Below are 25,090 nucleotides of genomic sequence, written 5' to 3'. Positions count from 1 at the left end.
TGGTATGTATGAGTGATGAGTGCAGACCGCGAGCAAGAATGCTTTCGCAGCCAGCTACGAGACTCAACAAGGCCAGGAAAACTCTACCCCAAAATACAAAGAAGAATGTTTGGTGAACCTCTTGGTACTAATATTGCATCCACAAACATCCATAGTGGATTTCATGTTAACAAGTGACATTAATAATATCATTCTTCAGATGATACCCATACCAATACCCGTTACACCGGTCCCTGGACGACCCACTGACCCAGCACAAGATCTCCAAAAACGATGTACTATGATTTCATCCCAGATTCTGTTTTAAGTATGCATTGCCTAAGTGGCCCAGTTTCACATGACCCTTGCTTGGCCAATGCCTAGGACCCTCCCTGCCACATCTGCCTCGAGATCTGCTGCAGCTTCCTTTGCCAGACCAAGCATAAGAAATTTCAGCCACAAGCCAGAAAACGCCCAGCGGTCAACACCAATGTCAAGACATCCTCATGATGTCCACAGCAAAACAAACATCACCAATATCACATTCGAGTAATCCAAGTCACAGACAACCCCCTAAAATGCGTTCTGCTTTGTTTTCCTCTTCCTTTTCGTCTGTGCCACCTGTGCCACCACCTGGGCTCCTCCCTAGCCGCAGATGGGCAAGAAGTTTATCTGTGCGGGCCGCAATTCGCCTCGAGCGTAGGCTGCGCAGGCTCCTCGAGCCTACCGATCCCAGGCAGGCATCTGCTGTAGTCCCGCAGGCTTCGCGTGGCGCCGGGCCCACTAGCCTCAGCTCAGTCGCTACCTCAAAGAAGAAAACAAAAAAGGAAGACAAAAAGGGATGACAGTCGCAGAGGATCGAGGAACCAGAGACAAGAGCGATAATTTAAAACGTTCACAGTTCGGAGAATGCATTCTGATGAGAGCTGCTTTTCTTTCTTGCCTATTCAAAGCTGATCCACAAGGGACCAAATAACGAGGGGTACTATGTGGCTCAGCCAGGGCAAGGCAAGCGTCCCAAGTCCTGCCCTCAGAGACCCTTTTTGCGAAGTCCCCAGAGCCTGGAAAGGAACACAGGTGAAGAGGCCAGGGAACTTGGAGAGTGGATAATATGAACTTAAATACAAAATCTCTGATGGGTTGCCAAAAATATGCCGAAAGTTGCCATAATTCGCAATCTACTTGTTTTCTGAGCGGTCTCGCGCTGGAAGGGACCTGTTTAAGGTAGATCTTGTGCGCGAATGGCTGCAAAAAAAAATGGTCCAAATCGAGGTGTTGCACCAGGCGTTGCCTATAAAATAACAAAGCAACTCAGGGAGCGCCCTCAACCCCTTCTTCCTCATCTACTTCCTTGGGTGATCCTCACAAATTTTTAATACTCTTTCAAATTTCCACCATGAGCTCAGAAGAGTTCGATGTGCGTTATCTGATGCTCCTGAACAACTTTCTCGTCATTCACCGTCTCGGTATAGGGTCGTTCGGTCAGGCCCTTTTGGCCAAGTATAAAGAAAAATCTTCCACGATGCTTGACCCAGACGTGTCAAAAGTCGGTACCATGATGGAGCCCGTGTGTCACTCGGCGTCGCTGCCACACACTAGGCCCCGCACCAACGGGTTGGTCGCCATCAAAATGATGAAGAGCCACCTCAAGCGGCAGTCCGACTACCGCAAAATCACTGAGGTCAATTTCATTCAAAGCATGCCTTCTCACATCAACTTGTTGCAGATCCACCACATTTTCATCGACAGCTTGAGCGGGAAGCTTTGCATCGTCATGGAAGCCATGAACCAGAATCTCTACCTGCTCATCCAGAAACATGGCAACAAGCACATGCCCCCAGATGTGGTGAAGTCAATGCTCGCCCAGCTCTTGAACGGCATTCGTCATATCCACTCCCAAGGTTATTTCCACAGGGACGTGAAGCCGGAGAACATCTTGGTCACTCCGACAGTGCAGTACTATGGCGACGCCGACAACGTGCCGATCGAGAGGAAAAAAGACTTCTACATGGTCAAGTTGTGTGACTACGGTCTTGCACGTCACTTCAGCAACAAGAAAGACCTCACCCCGTACGTGTCCACCTGATGGTACCGGGCACCCGAGATCTTGTTGAGACTGCGTGACTACACTCAGCCAATTGACATCTGGGCCTTCGCATGTGTGGCCGTGGAGATTGTCAACTCTCGTCCCTTGTTTCCCGGAGCGAACGAAGCAGAACAGATCTGGCATGTTCTCAAGTGTCTCGGTCACCCCACCGACGTTGATCCCGATGGCGAAGCCTTTGGTGGGTACTGGGAAGAAGGTAGGCTGCTCGCAGAAAATCTTGGTCTCTACATGCCTCAGACGCGTGGCCTGAGCATGCAAGAGCTCATTCCTAAACCAGAATACAGCCTCTTGTGTTCTGCGCTTCGTCCCTGCTTTTTGTGGAACCCTGACTCACGGCCCACTGTGTTTGATCTCTGCCACCATCCGTACTTCAAAGGCACTATCTTAGAAGAGGACCCGCTTCACATTTTGCTGTCTACTACCGAGTCCTGCAAAACCACTGGTGACAGCCCTGACACCATCTACTCGACGGTTGGCACAAGCAGGTCGATGGACATGCTTCGTGACATCTTACAGCAGAAAAATACGGGCTACGATGTGGTGAGTTTGAGAAATTCGTACTTGCCAGAGGATGAGCAGCATTTGAGCATGGTATTTGGATCAAAAAACACCTCCTTTGATGCCACTAACAGCTGGGTTTTTGAGCCTGAACATGACAACGAAGATGTTCAGAATGAATCGGAGATGCTTCAGGTTTGCCCATTTGAGGAATTGAGTTTCGACACCGATACGTCCTTTTGCCACCGAATCTCGTGTTGATTCAGTGGTGTCGGAGTCAGCCGCGGGCGGCTGCAAAATGATAAAGTAGAGAGCGCCAGAGGGTCTCGGCGTACATAAATGTTTGACTTTATTTTTTTTACGAAAATTCTATACGGATGAATGAGATATATTTGCAAGACTATCCTATGTTGTTATCGGATAGTCGTATGTTTCCCTTGCTTTAGATACCATCGGGCCCAACATTGAAGGCACCAAAATATTTTGGTTCCATCATCTGACTACCCCACACCGTGACCGAAAAAGTAGTAGATGCCGAGAAGATCAGAACACTAGGTGTTGAGCCATGCAGGCACACACCCAACAGGACGATATAAAGCGTCCATTGGTACCGATTAGACCACTGTCAATAAGCTAGATTTTGTTAAAAATCTTTATATTTAACTGTGGCTTATGTATACTACTCACAACAACCTCACATCCAGATTTCCCACTCCTTCTTCTTTCCAACAGAGACGAGTACTTTGCCAGGCCCACTCAGTTGGCGACACTCCGAGACACCAACAAAGGCACGCAAATATTGTCACCGCTAGACCTCGCAAGACCAGAACATGGCACATGGATAGGTGTTTCTTCGGAAGGCAGGCTCTCTGTTTTGGTCAACTACAGAGAAGACACCGCTGCAGCAGGTAAAGTGTCAAGAGGCATTCTCCCGCTTGAGTACCTTGTGTCAGACCTTCTGGACTCTGAGTGGTACGATGGACTTGAAGAGAGAATGAATAAAAAAAGTGGTGTCACGGGCAAACCAACGAAATTGAGTGAGATTGGCGGGTTCACCTTGCTCTATGGTACGCTTGAATTAGACCGAAAGCACAAGCTCAGGCCCCTCAATCTCATGAGCAATAGAGGCGACCGAGGGAGGGTGCATTCACAAGAAGTGCTGCTAGACGACATGCACGACCATTTCCATCGACAGGAGACCTTTGGGCTTTCTAACTCGCTATACTATATGCCATGGCTGAAGGTGGAGCTTGGGCGGAAGAAGCTAAGTAGTCTTGCTCGGAGGTCTGTGTCTGAAGGGTACAGCCAGGAAGAGCTCATTGAATCTTGCTTTGAGATTTTGAGTTCTGACACTTACGACGCTGAAATTCGAAAAAAGGGCACTTTTGACCAGAAGATGAAGGAACTTCAAAACTCCATCTTCATTCCTCCTCTTGTCACGCCATACGAGCTGAAGCTGAAAGAGATGGGCTACGCTGTTGGTAAGTACTACGGTACGAGAACGCAAACGGTGATTGCCCTTTCGAAAGAAGGCACGTTGCACTACTACGAACGGGACTTGTACAACGGCGACACCGACAAGATGCACATTCGTGAACAACATCTACAGTTTAGCATAGGCAACAAATAGCAATTTGCCAGGCTATGACAGAATTCCGTAAGCAACCCTGTCATGGCATAGGCTAACTGTATTTTACGTCGCTATTTCCTTCCTTTTCTAATTTTTGTATTCTTCTCTGTCTGGCCCCTTCTCATGCTCATTTTCTTATGCGGAGAATTCGATATTTGCGAGATGCTTGGGTTTGTGCTCACATACCAAGCAGCGCTCCGCTAAAGATTCTAGTCTGGTGGCCACTTCTAGCTTGGTAACATACATCGAACCACTTTTCAACAGGCATGTCACTACAAACTTCGCAAACTGAGCCTTTCACCACTCTTTACCACAGGCAGCCTTTGAGAGAAGCGAAGAATCCGCCCTTGTTGGTTTTTATCCCCGGTAACCCCGGTCTCATCGACTACTACACTAAATATCTTGACCTTATCGCCCAACAGCACCGCCAATACGAGATTTTGGCAATCAGTCATGCTGGATATCAGACTTCCGACAATTACCAAAGAAAAGATCTGGTGGTGTATGACTTGGATTACCAAGTCGACCACAAATGTAGAGTGATCAGAGATCACATTCTTGCCACTCGGGGTAAGGCGAAAGAGGAAGTATCATTCTTATGCCACTCAATGGGAGCATATATTATGCAACGAGTATCCAAAAAACTTGTTTATGACAAGGAATACAGTCAGTACGTGGACATCAAGTTTGTGGGTCTCATCTGCCCTACATTGGTGGACATTGCAAAGTCATTGCTGGGCCAGTACTTCACCAAGTTGTTCAATTGGCTTCCTTTGGTGCATGTGGCAGTATACCTTATATTCGTGTTGCAATGGATCTTACCCAACCTGGTTGCAGAGGCTATTATTCGTAAGTACGTCATTGCAAAGCCCGCTTTAAGCGATAAAGATCTGATTGAGGCTTGGAACAACGCTGTGAATGCAACGTTCAAGATATACGACTCGACGCGAATTGTTCGCCAGACTATAGTGATGGCGAAAGAGGAGCTCAACAAGATCCACAGGGATGACGAAGTCAATGACTGGTTTTTTAAAGAACTCCCATTGACGGGGACAAAAATCTGGAGTTTCTTTGCCCCCTTTGATTACTGGGTCCACGACAACTCAAGAGACTATATCTTAACCAGGTACCACGATGCATTGAATGAGGATGTTCGTTTTGAAGTTGGCGAGAACGATACAGAAGAAAAGAAGGCGATCAATCACAGTTTCTGCATAGACCAAAGCGTTGAGTTTGCCGAAATAACTTGTGCCGCATTGTCTAGAAGCTGAGAGGTCGGCAACGCCCAACAAGTTGCATATATACGACGCAAGAATAATTTTTTTTAGTAAGTGAGGGCGACTCATGATCATTTTCTGCTCGCCTGATGAGTGCGGGAAGATGATTCAGAGTCATCTTCCGCCTGCATTTGCTCCTCTCCCATCGCTCAAACGACTCAAGTATTGGCTCATAAAGCGGCTAGCGTTTATGCGGCTTTAATTTTTGGCAGCTCCGAACCAAACTTTGGAAGCATAAACGGCCAACAAAATTTTTTCCTCTGCGATATAAAATACGTCGATTCTGTCTCCCAAAATGAAATCCCAACCAAAAATGCAAAGCTCATTTGAAAGTGCCCCTAAAGTCTCGAGTGATTCGGCGTCCATGGAAGCCAGAGAGAAAGAAGCCCAAATCGCAACCGTTGAACTGAAGTTAGGGTTGCCCTCATGGACACCGGAAGAGAAGCACAGGCTTGATATGATCTACAGAAAATTGGATCTCAGGATCATCCCTGCCCTTTGGTGTATGTACTTTCTTACGTCGTTTGGCTCCAACGTCTACGGAGTCACGCTCACAATGAACAGGGAGGACGGTCACTCTTTGGGCCAGAAATTGAAGTTGACTGCTCATGACACTTCAACAGCTTCTGCATTGTACTACTTGGGCTACATTATCTTTGATGTGCCCATGAACTTAGTTATGACCAAGGTATCTCCACAATCTTGGCTCGCAAGAATTGTCATCACCGTTGGTTTGGTGTACACATGCTACCAGGCTTTAGATAACGCCAAAGGACTTAAAGCTGTGAGATTCATTTCGGGTATGGTTGGTGCTGGGACTTGGCCCGGTTTGTCCTACTACGTCTCGTTGTGGTATCCGAACGACAGACAGACCCGCCGTATCGGATACTACTACACTGCTGCACAACTTTCAGCGGCTGCTGCTGGTCTCGTAAGTGCTGGTTTTCAGAAAATGGACGGCGACAGGGGTTACACTGGCTGGCAATGGATGTATTTGGTCTATGGTTGTGTGACCATGGCTGTTGGTATCTCCTTGCTCTGGTGGCTTCCTGACAGACCTAACTACAAATACAATGAGAAGTCTTCCAAGATCAGCCAGTTTTACCACAGATTCTTCACAACGAAGCATCCACTCAATGAAGAAGACAGACTCATGCACCTCAAAGATATTGAGCATCGTTACAAATTGATCAAATGGACATTGAAGGATGTTGTGCAGGTGATGACTGACCTTAGAGTATGGTTCATCATTTTGATGTATTTCGGCGCCGTGGGTACTGGTTTCGGTTTGGCTGTGTTTGGTTCTACCATTATTGCTGCCCTCAACCCTAGTCTTTCTTCCATCAATGTCTCCCTCTTGTACGCTCCAATTTGGCTCTTCGATCTTGGAGGAATCTTGTTGATCACACCTTTTGCTGATAGGTACAAGAAGCATCGTGCATTTTTCTTTTGTGGTGCTTGTGTCGTAATCATGGTTGGATTATTTGTAACTACGTTTGCCAAAGGATTTTGGAACAGATGGGCAGGGCTTTTGATCTCTGGGTTTGGCCTTGGTCCTACCATTCCCATCTGCATGTCGTGGTCAGCAGAATTGTTTGGCCCTCGCTACGGTGACGTTGGTAATGCCGTCAGCGCTGCTATTGTTTCTGGATTGGGAAACTTAGGTTCTGTTACTGCCACCTACGCCTTGTATTCGGGTTGGCCATCCGACAAGGCTCGCCTCTACAGAAACTCGAACATGACTTTGGTGGGTATGTTGGGCATAAGTGTGGTGTCAGCCCTCACTTGTCATGTATTGAAGGACAAAATCAGGCAAAAATAATCTTATGCGATCTAGTTACCCTGATTCACTAAAAAGCGCATTTATAGACTTAACAGAAGAATTATAGATCAATGAAACTAAATTCAGTGGTAAAACTATGTTGACTTCGTCAATTGATAGATTCACTCAATTTTGAGTATGCCATCACCGAAGCTGGCTGCATGGCTGGACCACTTCCCGCGGCTCGCTTGTACGGTAGAGACTTTTTCGCACCTCATCTCCTTTGGCACCAAAGTCATCGATACCAACCCATCGTCTTTCTTTTCTTCAAACCATCTGCATGTCTGCCACTGATAAGAACTCCTTGCCGTTCACTGAGCAACACTATTTCTCCTCGTATGATCATTTTGGCATCCACGAGGAGATGCTCAAAGACACCTCCAGAACCTTGTCCTACAGATCTGCCATGTATAAAAACAAGCACTTGTTCAAGGACAAGGTTGTGTTGGACGTGGGATGTGGAACTGGTATATTGTCCATGTTTGCTGCCAAGGCAGGTGCTAAACATGTTTACTCTGTGGACATGTCTAACATCATCGAGAAGGCTAAGGAAATTGTCTCGTTGAACGGTTTTGAAGACAAGATCACCTTGCTTCAGGGTAAGTTGGAGGACATTGACTTGCCGGTGGACTCTGTTGATATCATTGTGTCTGAGTGGATGGGGTACTTTTTGTTGTACGAGTCTATGTTGGATACCGTTTTGTACGCCAGAGACAAGTATTTAGTAGAAGGCGGTTTGATCTTGCCTGACAAGTGCTCAATGTACATTGCTGGTATTGAAGATGGTCAGTACAAAGACGAGAAGATCCACTACTGGGAGGATGTTTACGGTTTCGACTACTCTCCATTCATCAAGGTGGCCATGGCTGAACCCTTAGTTGATACCGTTGACAATAACTCTTTGATTACCACCCCACATAAGTTCTTTGAGTTCGATATTAATACTGTCTCCAAGGAGCAGTTATCGTTTCACAGAGACTTCACTGTCGAGGCTATTGACAGCGACTTGTGCCACGCGTACATTGTCTGGTTTGACTGCGATTTCCCCGGTGACGAAAAAGTCACCTTATACACTGGTCCAATGAAGGCCTACACGCACTGGAAACAGACCGTGTTTTACATGGACCAAGTTCTCGATTTGCGTAAGGGTGACCAGATCAAGGGTCTGATCGCTTCAAGGCCAAATGCCCACAATCCTCGTGAAGTTGATATTGAGATCAAATGGAACGTCAAAACAGTGTCAGGCGATAAGTCTCGCGAGCAGCAGGGCAAATACAACTACTTCATGCGTTAGATGAGCGCAGCTATGACATTCATTGCATCAGGACGTATATTCTGCATTTGCTTCTTCCATGTATTAATAGGACAATCAGAGGGTCTAAGACAAGATCGTAGACAAGCAGTGTAGTTGGAGGTCGCCAATACCGACCATTTAATACTTCACAATACCCTTCGCGCATACTCTTGCTGTCATACGCTACCTTGCCACTGTATGATCACTAGAGCTGTTCTTCTAAGAATTAGAACAACAAGGCAATTTTCTTATTCGTTGTCTAAAGGAATGTCGAAAACAGAGCAAGAATGGCGTGCAATTCTCACCCCAGAACAGTTTAGAGTTTTAAGGGAACTGGGAACTGAGAGACCCTTCACAGGGAAATACACAGACACTCCAGCTAGCGAAAAGGGAGTCTATGAGTGTGTGGGTTGTGGTCTGCCTCTCTACAAGGCCAATACCAAATTTCAGTCTAGTTGTGGATGGCCAGCTTTCTTCGAAGCCATCCCAGGTGCCTTGAGGACAATCGAAGATAGGTCGTTCGGAATGGTCCGAACGGAGATGCGTTGCGCCAAATGTGACGGGCACTTGGGTCATATCTTCAAGGGAGAGGGTTACAACACTCCGACAGATGAGAGACACTGTGTTAACAGTGTGTGCTTGAAGTTCAACCCCGAGTAGGAAGCATCAATATGACAGCCACGGTGATAACGGGATAAGAGGATTGGAGTATGGGTCTATACTAATTTTTTGACATAACAGTGGAAGTGTATATTCGACAGTCAATAAAACAAGTACACTAAGCTAAGAATGGGAACATGGCGGTCCTTCTCAACTTCTTGTAGTCGTCTCCAAACGTCTTTAGGTACCTCTTGTGCTTTTGAACAGCCCAAATGTACATTTGACCGGAACCAACGGCCATGAAGAGCCATGCAGACCAGTTTCCCACGAGAAGTGAGTAAAATATCCATGAAAGAGACTCGAAGAAGTAGTTTGGACAAGAGACCAAGTCGAAACCGTATCCATATGGGATGACATAGGCTTTACTATCGTTCTTTCTGAGATTAGCCAAGGTAAGGTGAGTTTTCAAATTTGATAACTCGGCAAAAGCCCACAAGCCAAAGATGGAGAAGTTCACCACTGGAGAAAAGTCGTTCACGTAGAAAGCAAACTTCTCAACTGTGTTTAAAGAGGACAATGACGAAACGGGCTTGGAGTAGACAAAGAAAGACAAGTTGAAGCCTGACAAAAACCAATAGTGGCTGGAGTTCTTAAACAAGTTGAATAAAGGCATTGTGGAATTGGAGAACTTGTGAACGTAAAGGGTCTCAAGCTCTCTCTTGATGAAGTGCAAGTTCACCATGATAAAAGCGAGTTGTTGAGTCTGAGTCTGGGGAACCTGACGGACAATAGCAAAGTAAGTGTAGACGAGGACTTGAAGAAGGATGGGACCGAGATACTCCAACAAAAACACAGTTTTCCAGGCGATCTGAGGCCCCAAGTCTTTTGCGTAAAGATCAACCACTTTGGTCAATTGGTCGCCAGTGAAATAATCCATCAATGACTTCGATGGATCCAAGGGAACATGTTTGCCAGCAGCATCCTTATATGTGAGTCTGATTCTGTTCGTATCCAACTTGTTATCCTTGCCAATCTTTTTTATAATAGGAGCCACCAACAAGCTATCAAGCGAGCTGGAGTACCCCTTGATCGTCTTGGATCTCGGATTCACTGCAATTGACGCCATTGTCGAATAATTGTTGTAGCATCCCTTTTCCTCGGCCGCGCCGTTTTAACCGGGGATAGATGGTCGTGCGGGTGTAGTACAGTGGAAATGTGCACCAAAAGTAGCAAACTTATACTGAGACAATGTAAAAAGATCGAGAGAAAGATCAATAAATATTTTATGGTGGATGGCTTTGATTTCACATGGATGCCACGTGTCCTTGGTATAATCATTTCAAATCTTGTCAGAAGTTGATTCTTGTAAGTTCACGCTACCTCAAAGCATTTGGCTGCGAAAAATGTGAATGCAAGCAGCAAACACGAATGATCCATAAACCATACCAGATGAAAAAGCACTCCGCAAGAATTTGTTAGGGAAGCGAACAGATGGATGCTACTTAGCGACAAAATGTTTGTTAGAACTACAATTTTTTAGGCCATCTGCAAAAATCGCTTAGTTTCATGGCAGTACTGAACAAATCAAAAATCTTGCGACCTGCTTCCTTCTCTTTGCCGAAAAGGGCAAGAAAATCTGGCATCATTTTCATTTTACTCTACATCTATTTGCACTTGAATGAACCTTGTTCGATTCTGACGCCATCGACACGCACGCCGCATTGGTTGACAGGGGTGTCCAGAAAATTCCATGAGGGCAAAAAAGCGTGGAACTACGGCGAGGATCACGTGATCTCACCTTCATTTCGCACAACGCAGTCACCAACGTCCATTTGCTTCTTTCACCTAAGGATACATCCCTTTCCTCTTAATAATCTAAGTTCATCAAGTATGTCTGACTGGGATAACGTTACTATAATTGGCCAAAAAGCTCGTGTTGGCGGCGGTGGCCCAAGAGAAAAGGTGGCCCGTACTCAGGCCGAGATCAATGCTGCCAGAAGAAGCGGCGCTGCCATCAATACGGAGAAGAAGTACGGCTCCACCAACACAAAGTCCAACCCTGAAGGTCAGAGATTGACCAAATTGGATAACACTGATGATGTCGTTTCGGTCAAAAAGGTGGATGTGAGCGTCGGTAAGACCATTTCTCAAGCTAGACAGGAGAAGAAGCTCACTCAGAAGGACTTGGCCACCAAAGTGAACGAAAAGCCACAAGTCATCAATGATTACGAGGCTGGTAGAGCTGTGCCAAACCAGCAAGTTTTGGCCAAGATTGAGAGAGCATTGGGTGTGAAGTTGAGAGGAAAAAACATTGGTGAGCCTCTTTTCGGCCCAAAGAAGAAGTAAATATCCTTTTTGATAGACTGAATAGCTTTTTTGCACAATACGATTCACGACAGATTATTTAAGCTTGCTTGTTGTTTAGTTGTTCATTAGTCTGCTCTTATACATGTAATCCTAGCAACAGCCCTGCTGCTGCTGGCGTTGCGGAGGTCTTCCAAGCTCTACCCTCTTCCCTAGTTGCGGCGTCATTCTATCGTTGGCCTCCTCGAGAGGCAATGCCCGAGCAATTTCGTCAAAGATTTCAAGAACACCCTCGCCGGACTTGGCGGAGCACTCCTTGTGGATCACATTCGTTGATGCTTCACCAGCAGCGGTAGCTTCTTGGTTGAATTGTTCCAAATATTGGGCGACTTCAGTTTCGTCCACCTCCCTCTCTTCAGCCAAATCTGCTTTGTTGCCCACTAACGCTAGAACGATGCCCTCGGGAGCTCTTCTCTTCAACTCCTTTATCCAGTCCTGTGCCTTGTAGAAAGAAGCCTTGCTTGTGATGTCGTAAACACATAATGCAGCATTTGCATTTCTGTAGTACATGGGTGCTAAGCTCTTATAGCGTTCCTGGCCAGCTGTATCCCATATCTCGAATTTTACTGTTGTTCTCAATTCAGGCAACGAGATCGACTGGGTGAGGAAGGCAGCACCGATGGTGGACTCCCTCATATCATCAAAGGTATTTTTCACAAAACGATGCACGATTGACGATTTGCCTACAGCACTCTCGCCAAGAAGGACCAATTTAAACTGAACAAACCGGTTGTCAGACATGGTCGAAGCTGAGGGTCAGGTTGGTCTTGCGGAAGCGAGTCCATATCCAGGTTGTTAGTTGCAATTATGATATCGCATGGTGCACGCACGACTCCCTATATATTTTGACGAGCGTAAATGAAGACTTCTCGAATTTACAAAGTGAGGCCAGGGTGCCACCTATGCTCGCATTGATCCGCTTATCTCACTCAATGCTTGGAACCCGAGTGAGAGCCGAACTCAGACGGAGCTTTGTTTTCTCATGCACCACCTCCGCAAAAATAGAATGTAGACGGTTCCGCGGATTTCTAACTACTGTAGGAAACATGACGGATTGACTCATCCTCAATCACCCGTCCAGAACACGGAACGCTTGCCTTCTTGTCAAATCCCTTGTCTGGTCGGCTCCACGTTAATTTTAGCCATGTCTCACAATGTGCACAAACGGCCTCCGTCCAGGACCAAAGCCATTTCAGGCACAAAATTTAGTGAGATCTCACTCACTGTCGTGTGGAATGATTATTTGCCTCGAACCTTCTTTCTTACACAAATTTCTCTCGTTGAAGAATCCTCAATTCGTAGGGTGGGCTCACTTTACCCCGTTTAAGGTACCCTGCTGAGAGTGGCCGCGCTTGTGCTCGTATGTGATCACTAAGCTTAAGACACGGCTGGCGCTTGTCCTGTGTGGGTGCAATAATCCTCTGCATCCTTTACGCGGCCCTTGGTCACTGCTCAGGATGGATTGTTTACAGGGGGCTTTTTACCCGGGATTCTGGGCCGTACTCAATAACGAAGGATAAATAGTCCCTGAATTCCCCCTGCTCACAAACGTACAGGTTGTCATTTTTTCCAAATCATCATTGCTATGGCGTTTACTTATTCTTTGAAAAACTCCATTGCTTTAGGGCTTCGTGCCGCGCTCCTCGCCTGGACCTTTTCCCTTTTCATCTGTTCATGTGTCGCCTTGGGCAAGTTGGATTTCTGGGAAAACAGAACGGGTGTTTCCTTGGTGACAAGTCTTCTTGGCTTCATTTACTACATCCCCACGGTTCTTCCTGTGGTGGCTCGTCATTTGTCTCCTGCCACTGCCCTTGCGGGTGAAGTATGGATGCTTATCTGGTGGATTATCGCTGTGGGTGTCCTTGGAGACAGGTTTGGCAGCGACTTAACGTGCTCTTATGCCTATGGACGTTTCAAGACTGGCTGCCAGGCCGGCAAAGCCGGTCTTGCCTTTGCTGTGTTGGGGTTTGTGTTTTCGCTTGCCACTGTTGCTATAATTGGCTTCTTCTCCGTGTACAAGGCATACAGAGACGGTGGTAAGCTGAGAGTGTTGGAGAGGGGCCTGCTTTCTGCCGGGGCTATTTTTTTAAGTGATTCCCTGTCAAGCCAGCCCTCCGGCGGTGCTGCCGGAACTGAAGATACCGAGGCTGCCGCCGGGGCCTCGAGTGGCCAGGAAGAAGCTGTGGACCACAAGGATGTCGAGTCGCAGCCAACCGAGCACTCTCCTGTGACAAGTCCTGCGCAGCCTACTGAAGACCCCACGACCAAATGAGAGGCACTGACTCAATTGAGCAATGTGCCACTGTATGCGTTTCTAACCGAGTATATTTTATCGCTTAATAATAATGTAATAATCACACTTCCAGTGGTAATACGAGCTACTTCGTAAATCTTTGCTTGCATAAAGAGACGTGCGCACGAGCCCTGCTGTGGAGGCTTCAAAATTCCACCCCAGACATACTGAGAAGCCCCAATGGAAAATCACACCTACAAAGGTAGCAAATGCAGTAACGCCATCACGTCTTACTTGCATTGTTTTCATTCAAAGGCCGGCCTTCTTCTCTGCAATGCCTACATTCTACAATGACGAAAAGGTTTGAATTTTCTAATCAATTCAATCTCACGAAAGAAGTATGCTAACACTTTCCGCTTCTTTCAAAATTATTCCTTTCTTATTTACAAGTTTAGTATCCCAGCAAGTTCACTTATTGCTCAATCTTGGCCAAGATTTCTCTGTCGCTGTACAACAAGTACTCCTCGTCACCAACCTTGACAGGTGAGCCACCGAAGCTAGGCAACAACACCTTGTCGCCCGCCTGAACGGAAACTGGAACAATCTTACCGTTGGCGTCAGTAGCACCAGGACCAGCGGCAATCACGGTACCCTGGTTCAACTTCTCCTGGTTTTTCTCTGGGATGTAGATGCCGCTGGAGGTCTGGGTGGCTGGCTTCAATCTCTGCACCAACACTCTGTCGAACAATGGCTTCAAGTTGTTGACGGATTTCAAAAAAGACATTTTTGTATTCGTGCTTGTAGTACACTTGCAAGTGTTGAGATATATATGTTATTTTTTCATGGAACAGCGGAGAATTTCCACCCATCCATATGCAGGAAATGCTTGTACTGGAGAGACACTCTTTTCGCAGCCAAATACTTCTACATCGTATAGATCTACTCACCCGCATTCATGCTCTTTTAATTTTATTATTATTTTCGATTCGCTCGAATGCCCAAATTATGAAAGGTAACGTTCTAACGGCTCGCCAAGAACATTCTCTATCACTCTGACCAAATCTTTTCTCACTTCCAACTCGACATCCTCGTCATCGTCCTCCAACAACTCCGCAATGTATGGAATGAAGGTAGGCAAGAACGTCAACCATTGTTCGCCCAATTTCAAAAAGACCTCCCTCAATACTCGGACAGTCCACAACTTTGTGTTCAGGGAGTTTTCGTGTTCGTTTGAAATGTAGTAAATCAACCCATGAACGAGCTTCTCGTTGTGTTCTTCAGACGATACGTTAGTGACAAACGAGGTGATGGCCCTCACAAGGTACTTGCCAATTGGTTTCTCGATATTCTTCAACTGAGACAAAAGAGGGTTAATTATGGTCTCAAATCTCAGCTGATGGGACCAATAATCATCTTGGTCGTACTTGAAGGAAGACACTAAGGCGTTCAATACGATTCTTCTCAAATTTGTCTCCTTCAAATCACCAGATGCAAATTTGTTGAGAATGGAGACGGTTGGATCAATCATATACGAGAAATATGACGTGATGATACTCTTCAACCTGTCTTGCAACTTGTTGAAGAACTTGAAGAACGCAACGAGTCTCGTTACTTCGGTGTTTTTGGAGCTTATTGACCCCTCTCCTGTAGCGGCCCATCTCACCATATTGGCAAACAAAGGACGGAAGCTCTTATCGTTCAACTTCATGACATAAACGATTGCGCATTGGTGGAACGAGCTCTCGATACTATTGATTGTGTTGTCCTCAAACTTGTCCTCACCGAACTCGTTCCTGAACTCAAAAGACTTAATCAACCACTTCATGAAAAGTGACGAGTTTGCAGTGGCACTCTTTTTCTCAATTGAATCGATAGAAGACCTCACGCTGTTTAAGTACAAGCCTAGCTCCTTAGCATCATTTTCTGCGTAAAAGTTGTCATTGAGGGCCAAATTCAACAAGCAAACCAATACTTGACTTTTGTCAACGTGCTCAACAATCAATTCCAACACCTTGGAACGTATGCTGCTGTCCACTAGATCACTTTCAACAGTGGCTCTGACGATTTGCTTCAAGTTGGTGACAACAAAGGCGGGAAGTCTCTTTACCAAAACAGATATCAACATAAGGATGGAACCCTGCAATAACATGTTCTTTTCTTGCAAATCTTCATCGTCAAAGTCTTCATCATCGTTGTTGTGTTTCTTTCTAGCCGTTGATTCCCAGATCTTCAATGCTGGAGGTAAGATCTTGGGAAAAAATCCGATACATTTTACACCGAATATCTTCACCACACTGGCCACTGCATTCAAGGATGAAACAACGATCTCTGTGTTGCTGCTTAACAAGCCATTCGTAGAAGTAATCACCTTCAATGTACCGATGAGATGTTTTGCGTTTTCAGATGATGCAATTTCAGGGAGTGACAGTCCGAGTTTGCTGACGATAATAGAGAATGTGTCCAAGTATGCCTGAACAAGCTCCACATTGTCGTACTTCTCAAAACCTTCAACCAAAATTGGCAACAATTCTTCGAGAACTGTACTTTCAATAGCATCGTCGAATGAATTGGCGTTCATTTCGTTTTCGAATTTCGTTCCAGCAAGGATGGCAAAATTTTTGGCAACCGTCACCGACAACGCGTCATTTGCATTCTTCAATGATTCTGCGATAGAAGTCACATAGTAACTCATTGGAAGTAAGTTCAACAAGCATTTGAGTGCTTCATATAACTCATCGACAACATCAGATTCCCATTTCTTGGAACCACTGTGAGAGTCCAATGAGGCCAAGATGAACGAAGTAACCCTGCTAAAGTCCTTCAAGATAATTTCTTTTGCAGATTTAGGTGATTGGTCGTCGAACAACACCAACGCTACCTTCATTTTCAATGACACAAGATTGGTGCTCAGTGAGAGCTCCTCATCAGTACCAAGGACAAGGTTGAGGAACTTCAATAAATTCACTCTAAGTGTTTTCAACTCCTCATCAGTAGCATTCGCAACAGCTGATCCAAAGATCGGTTTGCTGCTCAAAGCCGTGAGCTCCTCTGAATCGCCATTGAGGTGCTCCTTGGGAATTTGATTCCACAAGCTGAAAAAGTTGTTGATGCCTTCTAGACAGATTTGGGCATCAAAAGTTTTTAAAAGAGCCGCCGTAAAGTCTAACAAAGAATTGCATTCATGTACCTTGTTTTTTTCCAAGTTAGCCGAGTATTGTTGACCAACTAAAAACAAAATTTTTTGTAGAGCATTTTCATGACCCAATGTTTGCACCAACGAGACAAATAACTTGACTCTGCGATGTCTTGGAATATGCTGAAAGGCAGTCACGAAGCTTGTCAACAAAAAGTCGATTTCAGTCGAAATTGATGAAGATGCAGCCGTGATCGCGGGAACTACCTTGGATATCGTTTGCTGAAGTGCTGAACTTGAAAACTCATCATCCTGTCTGACAGTATGTGCTCCCATGAACGTAAAGATAGGCATTACAGAATGTAAAATAATCTCAGGAGCCAACGATGCCAATTCAGCGATGACGAGCAATAACCGATTTTGCACTTGTGGGGATTGCGAGAGTCTAATTGAATTGACAATCAAATCGGCTCTAATCGAGTTTGAATCGATTCGATGCTTAGCTTGACTTTCTTTGATCTTTACAACGCAAAGTTGCATACAAGATGCCAATGTTTCTTGAGCGTAAAGAATAGGAAGTTTGCCATCATTGCCCAAGTAGTCCAAGTCGGTCAAAATCTTGAAAAGGACCTGTAATAAATCAGAGTCAGCTATCAAACTTTGTGACTTGCGCAACTGAGTTTCGAGTACATCTAGAATAACGGACAACTTCCTCAAATGTGCGGCTGCCATTGTGTTGATATCATCTCTCGCCATGTTTTTCTGAGTAGATGAAGAGGATCTTCTTCTTCTCTTAGGAACAGACTGCTCAGGTACCTCCGTGACAATGTTCACAGAATTCAACAATGCTACCATGTCTTCATTTAAAATTTCAAGCCCCTGCAAAGTATCAAGAGGGTCGAAATGCAAAACTGAATCAGTTTCCTCGATAAGAAGCTCGATGAACTCCTTGCAGAGCCCGACTTTCAATTCAGTGACCTTGAGAAGTGGGAAAATTTCTTGTACTCTTTCATTGGCGACCACTTGCAATTGATCCTCGGTGCTCAATGCCCTGACAAACCAATCAATTTCCTTGGCTCTTTTCTTTTCGTTTGTTGTAAGTCCACCAACCATAGATGCTACAGGTTTCATAATGTCGTCGATGGCGTTCAAGCCCTCAGCGCTGGCATCATGAATCCATGGATTGCGCCTAAGAAGAAGATCCTTGGCGTCAGTTACAAAGTAGAATCTGTCATCAAATCCCTTGGTCTTTTTGTTCTGTGACCCGATAATGCGCCATACTCTATGCTTGAAAGCAAGTGGCCATGAGGGAGATGCCCATTGCCCGTAAACGAATGACTTCAAGAGAAGAGAACCAAACTTTCTCCCGCCCTTGGTCGATTTGAAGAGTACATCGAATAATAGATATGAGGCACGAGAATGGTCGAAGCGAACATCGTCAATAATGGCTCTATCATCGAGTAAAACACTTAACATTGTGTTCGCGTCATTTGGGGAAATAAGACTCTTCTTGGCTTCTTCAACATTCGGGTATATTTCCGACTCCATGAACAACGTGCAGTTAGCTTGCTTCCCTTTAGCTATAATTTTCTGACTGTGTTTTTGAATGAGTAAAAGGATATTAACACAAATATCTCTAAATGGCTTACTTTCATCACTTAATCCAAGGAGGATAATTGGCGCCAATAAGTAAAGATTCAAGCTTTGATTTTTTTCAGCGAGGTGCTGAAGCGTCGCTCTAGTACATCCCAAAGCAACCAAACGAGATGACAAAGGTACAGATACTGTGAAACCCAACCTTATAAGAAAAGATACATGGGCGACGTCATTTAAAAATGCCCTCTTCGATGCCTTTAAAAAATAAGAAACTTGTTTGTTTTGAGGAATCTCCTTGAGCTCACGAAGTAAAGCATCAACGATCTTGAAGAAATCGAAGTTTGCCGCCGTAGACAAAAAGTAAGTTTCTTTCGACTTTATTGCCTCAGATGAAGAGTTGACGGCGTTGTTCTCGATTACGACGTCTTCATTGTCTCCATCATAGGCAGATTCGTTTGCTGACTCTCCCATGGTATGCATGAGTATCATCTCCAAGTCAGATATTGACTTGGACTGTTTGCGGAGTTCATTGACAACCTTACTCTTATTAGACTTGAGGAGCTGTTCGAACGTGCTAACAGCACCAGCTCTTCCTTCATCAGTGACACATTTCTCAGTAATGTAAAGAAGAAGCTTCTTCACGACCACGGAGAAGAACAAGTCATTTTTTGGAACATCGATGAATTGCAACAAGCGAATTGCCTTGTCATCGTTGTGGTTCAATTTGTCTATCACGAAAAAGAAGACGAACTTCGAGATGTTGTAGCTTTCTTCTATCAAAGTGAGCAACAATTCTTCATTTTTCAAGAGCACTTCAGAGCTCAAATTAGCAAAAACTTCCGCCTCCTCACTCACGTCATCCTCATTATAGAAGTTCCACAATTGTCCGAGGACGACCAATGTTTGCCTCCTGAGGTTGTTCCATGCGAAGGGATCACTCAAAATGGAGATGGTCAAAGAATATACGAGTTCGTCAGTCAATGGAAGCACGGACGTCATAATTGAGATAATACCGTAAGCTGTCAATTTGATGTCTTCCTTGAGAGTGGATGAGTATTTGAACTCATGATTCTGAGGAAGTAAAAGATCATTCACAGCTTCCAAAACTGTAACAATGTAATCATCGTTGAGCTTCTCGGTATTTCTAGCGTATGATGCCAACACCTGAGCAGTATTAGACAAATAGAATACTAACTGCTCTTTGTAGATTGTTTTATGCTTTAGTTGTTCTCTAAGGTATTCAGAGTATAATCTGAACAATGCAGGGTCATTGTGAAAACTCTTTAAAACAGATGAAGCTGGTAAAGGTTTCGACTGTTCCTTGTATAGGGATATCCAGGAGAAAATGTGGGGCATGGATCCCTTAGGCACGGCGTTCATGATTCTAGTGAACACAGGTTGCGAGTGGTAAGACAACGTGGACAAAAATAAAAGTTCACTGTTGTGAATGTTGACATGATATCTTCTAACGAGCCACTCCATTGCCTTGAGAGTGGGGGCCAAATGGTAGTAGGGAGCAGCCAAGTTCATGAAAGCTTCCAAGTTCCTGTTCACGGGATCAAGAATGTCCTTAGTTTTGACATTTCTGTCAAAATCAATGCTCGCCTCCGAAAAAAGCGTGGATGAAAACTTTTCAAACCTCGAGTCAATCTCTATGAGCTCCTCAAGTCCTTCAGAGGCAATCTGGAAGATGTAGTCAAAATCTTGGGAGGCTGCAGTTTTAGCGTCAAAGAGCAATGACCTGGAATGGATTTGCTGACGAGACTTTCTGTCCACAGCCAAAGAGGCATTCTTTTCTCCAATCACCTTCAACTGCTGAGACAATAACGACATGTTGATGGTAATGACAGAGACGGCTTTGAGGTAGGTGATTTTCAGTATGCGATGAGAGATGAGCTGTAAGAAGTTGGTATGTATGCACACCACTGGTGATGCTACCAGTGGGAATAGTCTTTTTTAAAAAGCTGTTGACCTCGACAGTTTCATCCATTGCGAGCTTGATCATCTTTGTATTCTTACTTCTCTTGGATGTATTTAATAGCTTTGAAGCTGGATCATAGGTAATGCGTGGGTATGCTGAATGGTTGCAAAATCGCACCCAGATACAAGATCCAGCTCGCCCAAATTCTGAACTAGACTAAGGGCTAGGAAACTTAGCTTTTTTATGATAAAGTCCTTGGATCGTGCTGAAAACAATTTCACGTTGGTCTCCGACCCCCACTGTTGTGTCCACCACAGCTGCCTCATCATCATAAAAAAAAGAAAAAAAAAATCGAGCGCATTGCTTTTCCTAATCTCCAACACGTTCATCAGCTTACATGCTACACCTTGATTTTCATCACCACAATTGATCTACCTCTGCACTGTGTCCTCTCCGAGGTTATCAGCGCATCATTTTTGCTCCATCGCGGACTTTGCACCATCGGATTATGTCGTCGAGACTCGTCAGTGTCCTGCGTTATCTATGACGATGCTCAAAATCGTCCACCTGATAGCCGATCGCTATAGTCTCATTATCTGGCTTGGGCAAGTGACCAAGGTATTCGCAATCTAGGCATCTTCGGCCAATGGAACAGAGGCTGGCGGCATCGCACTGGCTGCGAAAAGGGTTATCTGGTTGTAGCGCCAACCTCTTCACAGCAAAGTTTAGCGAGATACCACCATTGCGTCTCCTCAACGTCACTAGGACCCCCCTCAAAATGAGTTTTGACACACTCCATAAAAAGACTCCCACCTTAGTTTCTACGGTCATGATACAGGAAATTGCCGTTGCACGGAACTAGTGTTAGAGTTCCCGTTGCATAGTGTACTCGCAGCGAAAACAGAAAGCCAATCCCAGCCAAGGTTAGCGACCGTCGCACTCGGAGCATGCCCACTGCCAGGCCAAGGCATCACGAGCAACTTCAGTCATCGAGGCGGCCAAACACATCAGCAGCAGCATAAAGGCAATGGCAGTACTTCCTTTTTTTTTTTTTTTGGTCCCTTCAAATTGCATTTCCCCCACCCTATCAAAGGACATGTAGCGTTTGCCGCACATATACCTCCGGAGGGCGTTGTCCCTAGGCGGTCTTGAGCTAGCGAGCAAGTGGGCCTGGGGAAGGTGATGGCGGGCACAGCGCCGTTTTGCACGCTGTTTTTGCTGGCGCCATCGCGCTCGTTTCCCCAGATTTCTCACTGGCAGGGGCAAACTTGCGCGAGGTCTGTGCTCCACCAGAAACTCTGCGCCGGACAAGCACACTCCGATATTCTAAAACGCCGTCCATGAACCCCGTGACTAGATACGAGAACAGCAGGTTTTTGGTGATGAGCCGATTTTGCCCTGATCGTCTTCAGAATCTTCATATCTTATCTACTCAGTGCTGATAGACCCTGGTCAATTTTTCTTTTATTTTCCTTTTTGTGAGCCCCTCTTTGACAGGGCCAATGCTTTGTGTGGGCTTGGTACCGAGCTCTTGGTACTGTCAAAGAAGCCTCTGGCGCCTCCACCAAGAAAGGCTGGGTGCGAAAAGAAATACCTTAAGGATTCTTCAGAGTGGAAACCTTCTTCCGAGACCCTATTGACAGTAGCCCCACCTAAAGGAGCAAGGGATCACTCCACGTTGCAGGGATGTCCTATCTCCACGATTGTTGAGGAGGAATTCATGGAAGCTATCTAATTGTATCGCGTGTAACTTTTGGTCTCCCTCCATATAGTGCTAAATTATGCTCACCGCCCCACTTAACTTACATCACTGTCCTTCATGGTAACAAAACGCCGTGCATATCAGGCTTGAGCTGATGCTTTTTTTTTTTTTTTTGGCACTATGCATCGCTTCCTCCTCTCGAGATAAGACAATCTAACACCTCTTCTGGAATTGCCGATGCGCTTGTATATATAACGCCGGCATACCCCACAAAAAATTTCCTTCTCATCTCTTCCAATTTTTTCAGAGATATTCTATTATGAACAAAGACTCTCATACTTTCGACTTGAAGGCCTTGACGTCGAGGCCGTCGATCTTGAGATCAAACTCGGCTTACCTCAGTGGAACCATCTCCAACTCCCGTATAGTCAATGTCGATGAGAAGGGCAACATTGTTTCAGAGAACAACTCCATCATCTCCATTGAGGAGAACGAATTGAAGAAGGGTTTGAGAAATAGACATGTTCAGTTGATCGCCTTGGGTGGTGCCATTGGTACCGGCCTTTTTGTGGGCTCTGGTCTTGTGTTGCATGATGTCGGGCCTTGTTCTCTTTGGCTCTCTTATATTGTCTTGTCCACTATTGTGTGGTTTGTCATGAACATGTTGGCGGAGATGGCTGCTTTTCTACCCGTGCCTGGTGCCGGGTCCCAGCAATTCATCAATGACTACACCGACCCTTCTATCGGATTTGCTCTTGGTTACAACTATTGGTATGGTTTCGCCATTTTGGTGGCTGCTGAAGTGGTTGCTGCTGCTCTTGTGATCCAGTACTGGACAACGTCTGTGCACATCGCTGTGTGGATATCTATTTTATTAGGTGCGATGTTGATATTGAATCTCATGCCCGTCCAGTTTTATGGTGAAGCAGAATTCATTTTTGCAGGGATTAAGTTACTTGCAATCACTGGGTTGATTATTTTGGGCGTAGTGTTATTCTTCGGTGGTGGTCCAAATCACGACAGGCTCGGTTTCCGCTACTGGAAGAATGGCAACGCATTGCACCCTCATTTGACTGGCGGCGATACCGGACGTTTCTTGGGCTTCTGGACAGCTGTTATCAAAGCTGGTTACTCTTTCATCATGAGTCCTGAGTTAATTGTCGCTTGCTCTGGTGAAGTCACTAACCCTCGTCGTATTTTGCCTAAATGTGCTAACCAGTTCATTTACCGTTTGGCCTTCTTTTACATTTTGGGCTCCTTGGTCATTGGTATCATTGCTGATTCCAACAGTCCTCGTTTGGTTGGCGACTCCTCAGATGCATCGGCATCTCCATTTGTCCTTGGTATTCAGAACGCAGGTATTCCTGTGTTAAATCATATCATCAACGCTGTTGTGTTGATCTCAGCAGCCTCCGCTGGTAACTCTTTTTTCTACGCTGGATCAAGAACATTGTACTCCCTTGCCTTGAAGGGTTTGGCTCCAAAGGTTTTCACCACCGTCAACAGATTTGGTATACCAATTTATTGCGTGTTGATCACATTTTGCGTCGGATGCTTGTCTTACTTGAACGTTTCGAGCTCTTCGGCTCAGGTTTTCACCTGGTTTTCCAACATCACGACGATTTCTGGTTTCATCTCCTGGATTTTCGTTGCCTTTGCTTACACCAGATGGAGAAAGGCTATCGTTGTACAGGGTCTTGAAGACAGAGTACCTTACAGAACAATGTTACAGCCCTATGGTGCTTACTACATCATGTTCATTGTTGGTTTGATAACCTTAACCAACGGATACGCTGTCTTCTTCGATTTCAATATCGGTGACTTCCTCGCCGCCTACATCACCTTGCCTATTGTGCTCGCTCTCTATGTGGTGCACAGAATCTATTCATACTTCTGGGTTGGCCGCAAGAGATGGCTTAATCCCTTGGAATCGTTTGATTTCAGCAAATTGGAATTGGTTGAGGAGGAGCAGAGGAATACGCCACAGCCTATTCCCAAGAATGCTTGGGAAAAATTCCTCAATGTCATCTTTTGATCTTTTCAATTCGTCAACATATATTCATTATAGGTCTTTAGAACGATGCGTACGTCTATTCCACTAAACTGTAGTGTGCATCTCAGGTACACTTTGAGCTCACATGATAGTCTATCCGTTCAGTGTGAAGTGCCAAAAAATTCTGGACGAGTCCGGATTCGAACCGGAGACCTTTCGCATGCTAAGCGAACGCGCTACCAACTACGCCACACGCCCATGTTGGAATGGTCCCTAGCAGGATCGAACTGCTGATCTTGGCGTTATTAGCACCACGCCTTAACCAACTGGGCCAAGGGACCAATCTGTACATAAAAAGAGATGCCAAAAATATAAGTAACGCAAATGTGCTTGAAACTTTATTTTACAGAATTCATCTTTGAAACTCTTCTGACATGTAGCCACACTCTTTTTTAACTCATATGAGTTTTCTTGGTCTCAGCCGCTCACATTTTACCGATATATGGGGGTTTTATTTCGGGAAGTGAAAAAGTTTCAAAATTTTGAAAGGAAACGGCAACATTGAATCACTAATTTCCGTTTAATCCGTTTAATACATTGACTTCACGGAGAAAAAAAGAGAAAGCCCTTCGCTATCAGCAACAGAGTCGGCGACAGACATCTTGACTTAAGCCACCCTCAACGTATTCGTCGAAAACAAGAGAAAAATAAAGTGATATGTAATTGTAGTGTTCACCTATCTTCAACCTCCAAGTGTGGAGAAAAATGGTTTTCTTTTGAAGCGCCAACTTAAAATGGCGATCAGCCATTTCAGTCCATTTGGCTTGTAGTAATTAGAGACTCTCACACTTTTGTATGGTATGTGTCTCAAACAAGTGAAGCTGATTGAAGGTTTGTTTTCTATAGCGATATAGTTATATTCACTTTAAGCGGAATATGTT

General features: G+C 45.2%; 12 protein-coding genes and 2 non-coding genes across 14 annotated transcripts; 8 read left to right on the top strand and 6 right to left on the bottom strand. All coding sequences in view use genetic code 12, as the record gives it.

Moving 5' to 3' along the window:
* Positions 1–1,375: 1,375 nt before the first annotated feature.
* On the top strand, positions 1,376–2,845 carry IME2 (protein kinase IME2; the record flags this gene model as incomplete). Its single annotated transcript, XM_054702031.1, has 2 exons — positions 1,376–2,049; positions 2,095–2,845. 2 exons carry the CDS (start codon positions 1,376–1,378, stop codon positions 2,843–2,845), a joined length of 1,425 nt encoding a protein of 474 aa, XP_054558006.1.
* A 146-nt stretch (positions 2,846–2,991) lies between these two features.
* On the top strand, positions 2,992–4,214 carry CJI96_0000806 (uncharacterized protein; the record flags this gene model as incomplete). The annotated part of the gene is made up of 2 exons (XM_029035053.2): positions 2,992–3,010; positions 3,289–4,214. 2 exons carry the CDS (start codon positions 2,992–2,994, stop codon positions 4,212–4,214), a joined length of 945 nt encoding a protein of 314 aa, XP_028890295.2.
* A 266-nt stretch (positions 4,215–4,480) lies between these two features.
* Positions 4,481–5,485, top strand: CJI96_0000805 (bifunctional triacylglycerol lipase/ester hydrolase; the record flags this gene model as incomplete). Its single annotated transcript, XM_029035052.2, has 1 exon — positions 4,481–5,485. One exon carries the CDS (start codon positions 4,481–4,483, stop codon positions 5,483–5,485), a length of 1,005 nt encoding a protein of 334 aa, XP_028890294.2.
* Positions 5,486–5,786: 301 nt separating this feature from the next.
* On the top strand, positions 5,787–7,313 carry CJI96_0000804 (uncharacterized protein; the record flags this gene model as incomplete). Its single annotated transcript, XM_029035051.2, has 1 exon — positions 5,787–7,313. One exon carries the CDS (start codon positions 5,787–5,789, stop codon positions 7,311–7,313), a length of 1,527 nt encoding a protein of 508 aa, XP_028890293.2.
* Positions 7,314–7,593: 280 nt separating this feature from the next.
* On the top strand, positions 7,594–8,607 carry HMT1 (protein-arginine omega-N methyltransferase HMT1; the record flags this gene model as incomplete). Its single annotated transcript, XM_029035050.2, has 1 exon — positions 7,594–8,607. The coding sequence occupies one exon, from the start codon at positions 7,594–7,596 to the stop codon at positions 8,605–8,607; it is 1,014 nt and encodes a 337-aa protein (XP_028890292.1).
* Positions 8,608–9,385: 778 nt separating this feature from the next.
* On the bottom strand, positions 9,386–10,333 carry CJI96_0000802 (trans-2-enoyl-CoA reductase (NADPH) TSC13; the record flags this gene model as incomplete). The annotated part of the gene is made up of 1 exon (XM_029035048.2): positions 9,386–10,333. The coding sequence occupies one exon, from the start codon at positions 10,331–10,333 to the stop codon at positions 9,386–9,388; it is 948 nt and encodes a 315-aa protein (XP_028890290.1).
* A 764-nt stretch (positions 10,334–11,097) lies between these two features.
* On the top strand, positions 11,098–11,553 carry MBF1 (multiprotein-bridging factor 1; the record flags this gene model as incomplete). The annotated part of the gene is made up of 1 exon (XM_029035047.2): positions 11,098–11,553. The coding sequence occupies one exon, from the start codon at positions 11,098–11,100 to the stop codon at positions 11,551–11,553; it is 456 nt and encodes a 151-aa protein (XP_028890289.1).
* A 111-nt stretch (positions 11,554–11,664) lies between these two features.
* Positions 11,665–12,312, bottom strand: YPT52 (Rab family GTPase; the record flags this gene model as incomplete). The annotated part of the gene is made up of 1 exon (XM_029035046.2): positions 11,665–12,312. One exon carries the CDS (start codon positions 12,310–12,312, stop codon positions 11,665–11,667), a length of 648 nt encoding a protein of 215 aa, XP_028890288.1.
* Positions 12,313–13,156: 844 nt separating this feature from the next.
* Positions 13,157–13,843, top strand: CJI96_0000799 (uncharacterized protein; the record flags this gene model as incomplete). Its single annotated transcript, XM_029035045.2, has 1 exon — positions 13,157–13,843. The coding sequence occupies one exon, from the start codon at positions 13,157–13,159 to the stop codon at positions 13,841–13,843; it is 687 nt and encodes a 228-aa protein (XP_028890287.1).
* A 433-nt stretch (positions 13,844–14,276) lies between these two features.
* CJI96_0000798 (uncharacterized protein) lies at positions 14,277–14,588 on the bottom strand (the record flags this gene model as incomplete). The annotated part of the gene is made up of 1 exon (XM_029035044.1): positions 14,277–14,588. The coding sequence occupies one exon, from the start codon at positions 14,586–14,588 to the stop codon at positions 14,277–14,279; it is 312 nt and encodes a 103-aa protein (XP_028890286.1).
* A 219-nt stretch (positions 14,589–14,807) lies between these two features.
* On the bottom strand, positions 14,808–20,366 carry CJI96_0000797 (snoRNA-binding rRNA-processing protein UTP10; the record flags this gene model as incomplete). Its single annotated transcript, XM_029035043.2, has 1 exon — positions 14,808–20,366. The coding sequence occupies one exon, from the start codon at positions 20,364–20,366 to the stop codon at positions 14,808–14,810; it is 5,559 nt and encodes a 1,852-aa protein (XP_028890285.2).
* A 2,109-nt stretch (positions 20,367–22,475) lies between these two features.
* On the top strand, positions 22,476–24,191 carry CJI96_0000796 (uncharacterized protein; the record flags this gene model as incomplete). The annotated part of the gene is made up of 1 exon (XM_029035042.1): positions 22,476–24,191. One exon carries the CDS (start codon positions 22,476–22,478, stop codon positions 24,189–24,191), a length of 1,716 nt encoding a protein of 571 aa, XP_028890284.1.
* A 143-nt stretch (positions 24,192–24,334) lies between these two features.
* CJI96_0000795 lies at positions 24,335–24,407 on the bottom strand. Its single transcript has one exon. It is a non-coding gene; the product is annotated as a tRNA-Ala (tRNA).
* Positions 24,408–24,416: 9 nt separating this feature from the next.
* Positions 24,417–24,490, bottom strand: CJI96_0000794. The gene has a single exon. It is a non-coding gene; the product is annotated as a tRNA-Ile (tRNA).
* Between the last annotated feature and the right edge of the window lie 600 nt (positions 24,491–25,090).

The sequence above is a fragment of the Candidozyma auris genome, chromosome 1 (assembly GCF_003013715.1).
Source record: "Candidozyma auris chromosome 1, complete sequence".
In the NCBI taxonomy this organism is placed as follows: Eukaryota; Fungi; Ascomycota; class Pichiomycetes; order Serinales; family Metschnikowiaceae; genus Candidozyma; species Candidozyma auris.
The sequence above is the reverse complement of the archived record's forward strand: the minus strand, read 5'-3'. Positions and strand labels throughout refer to the sequence as shown.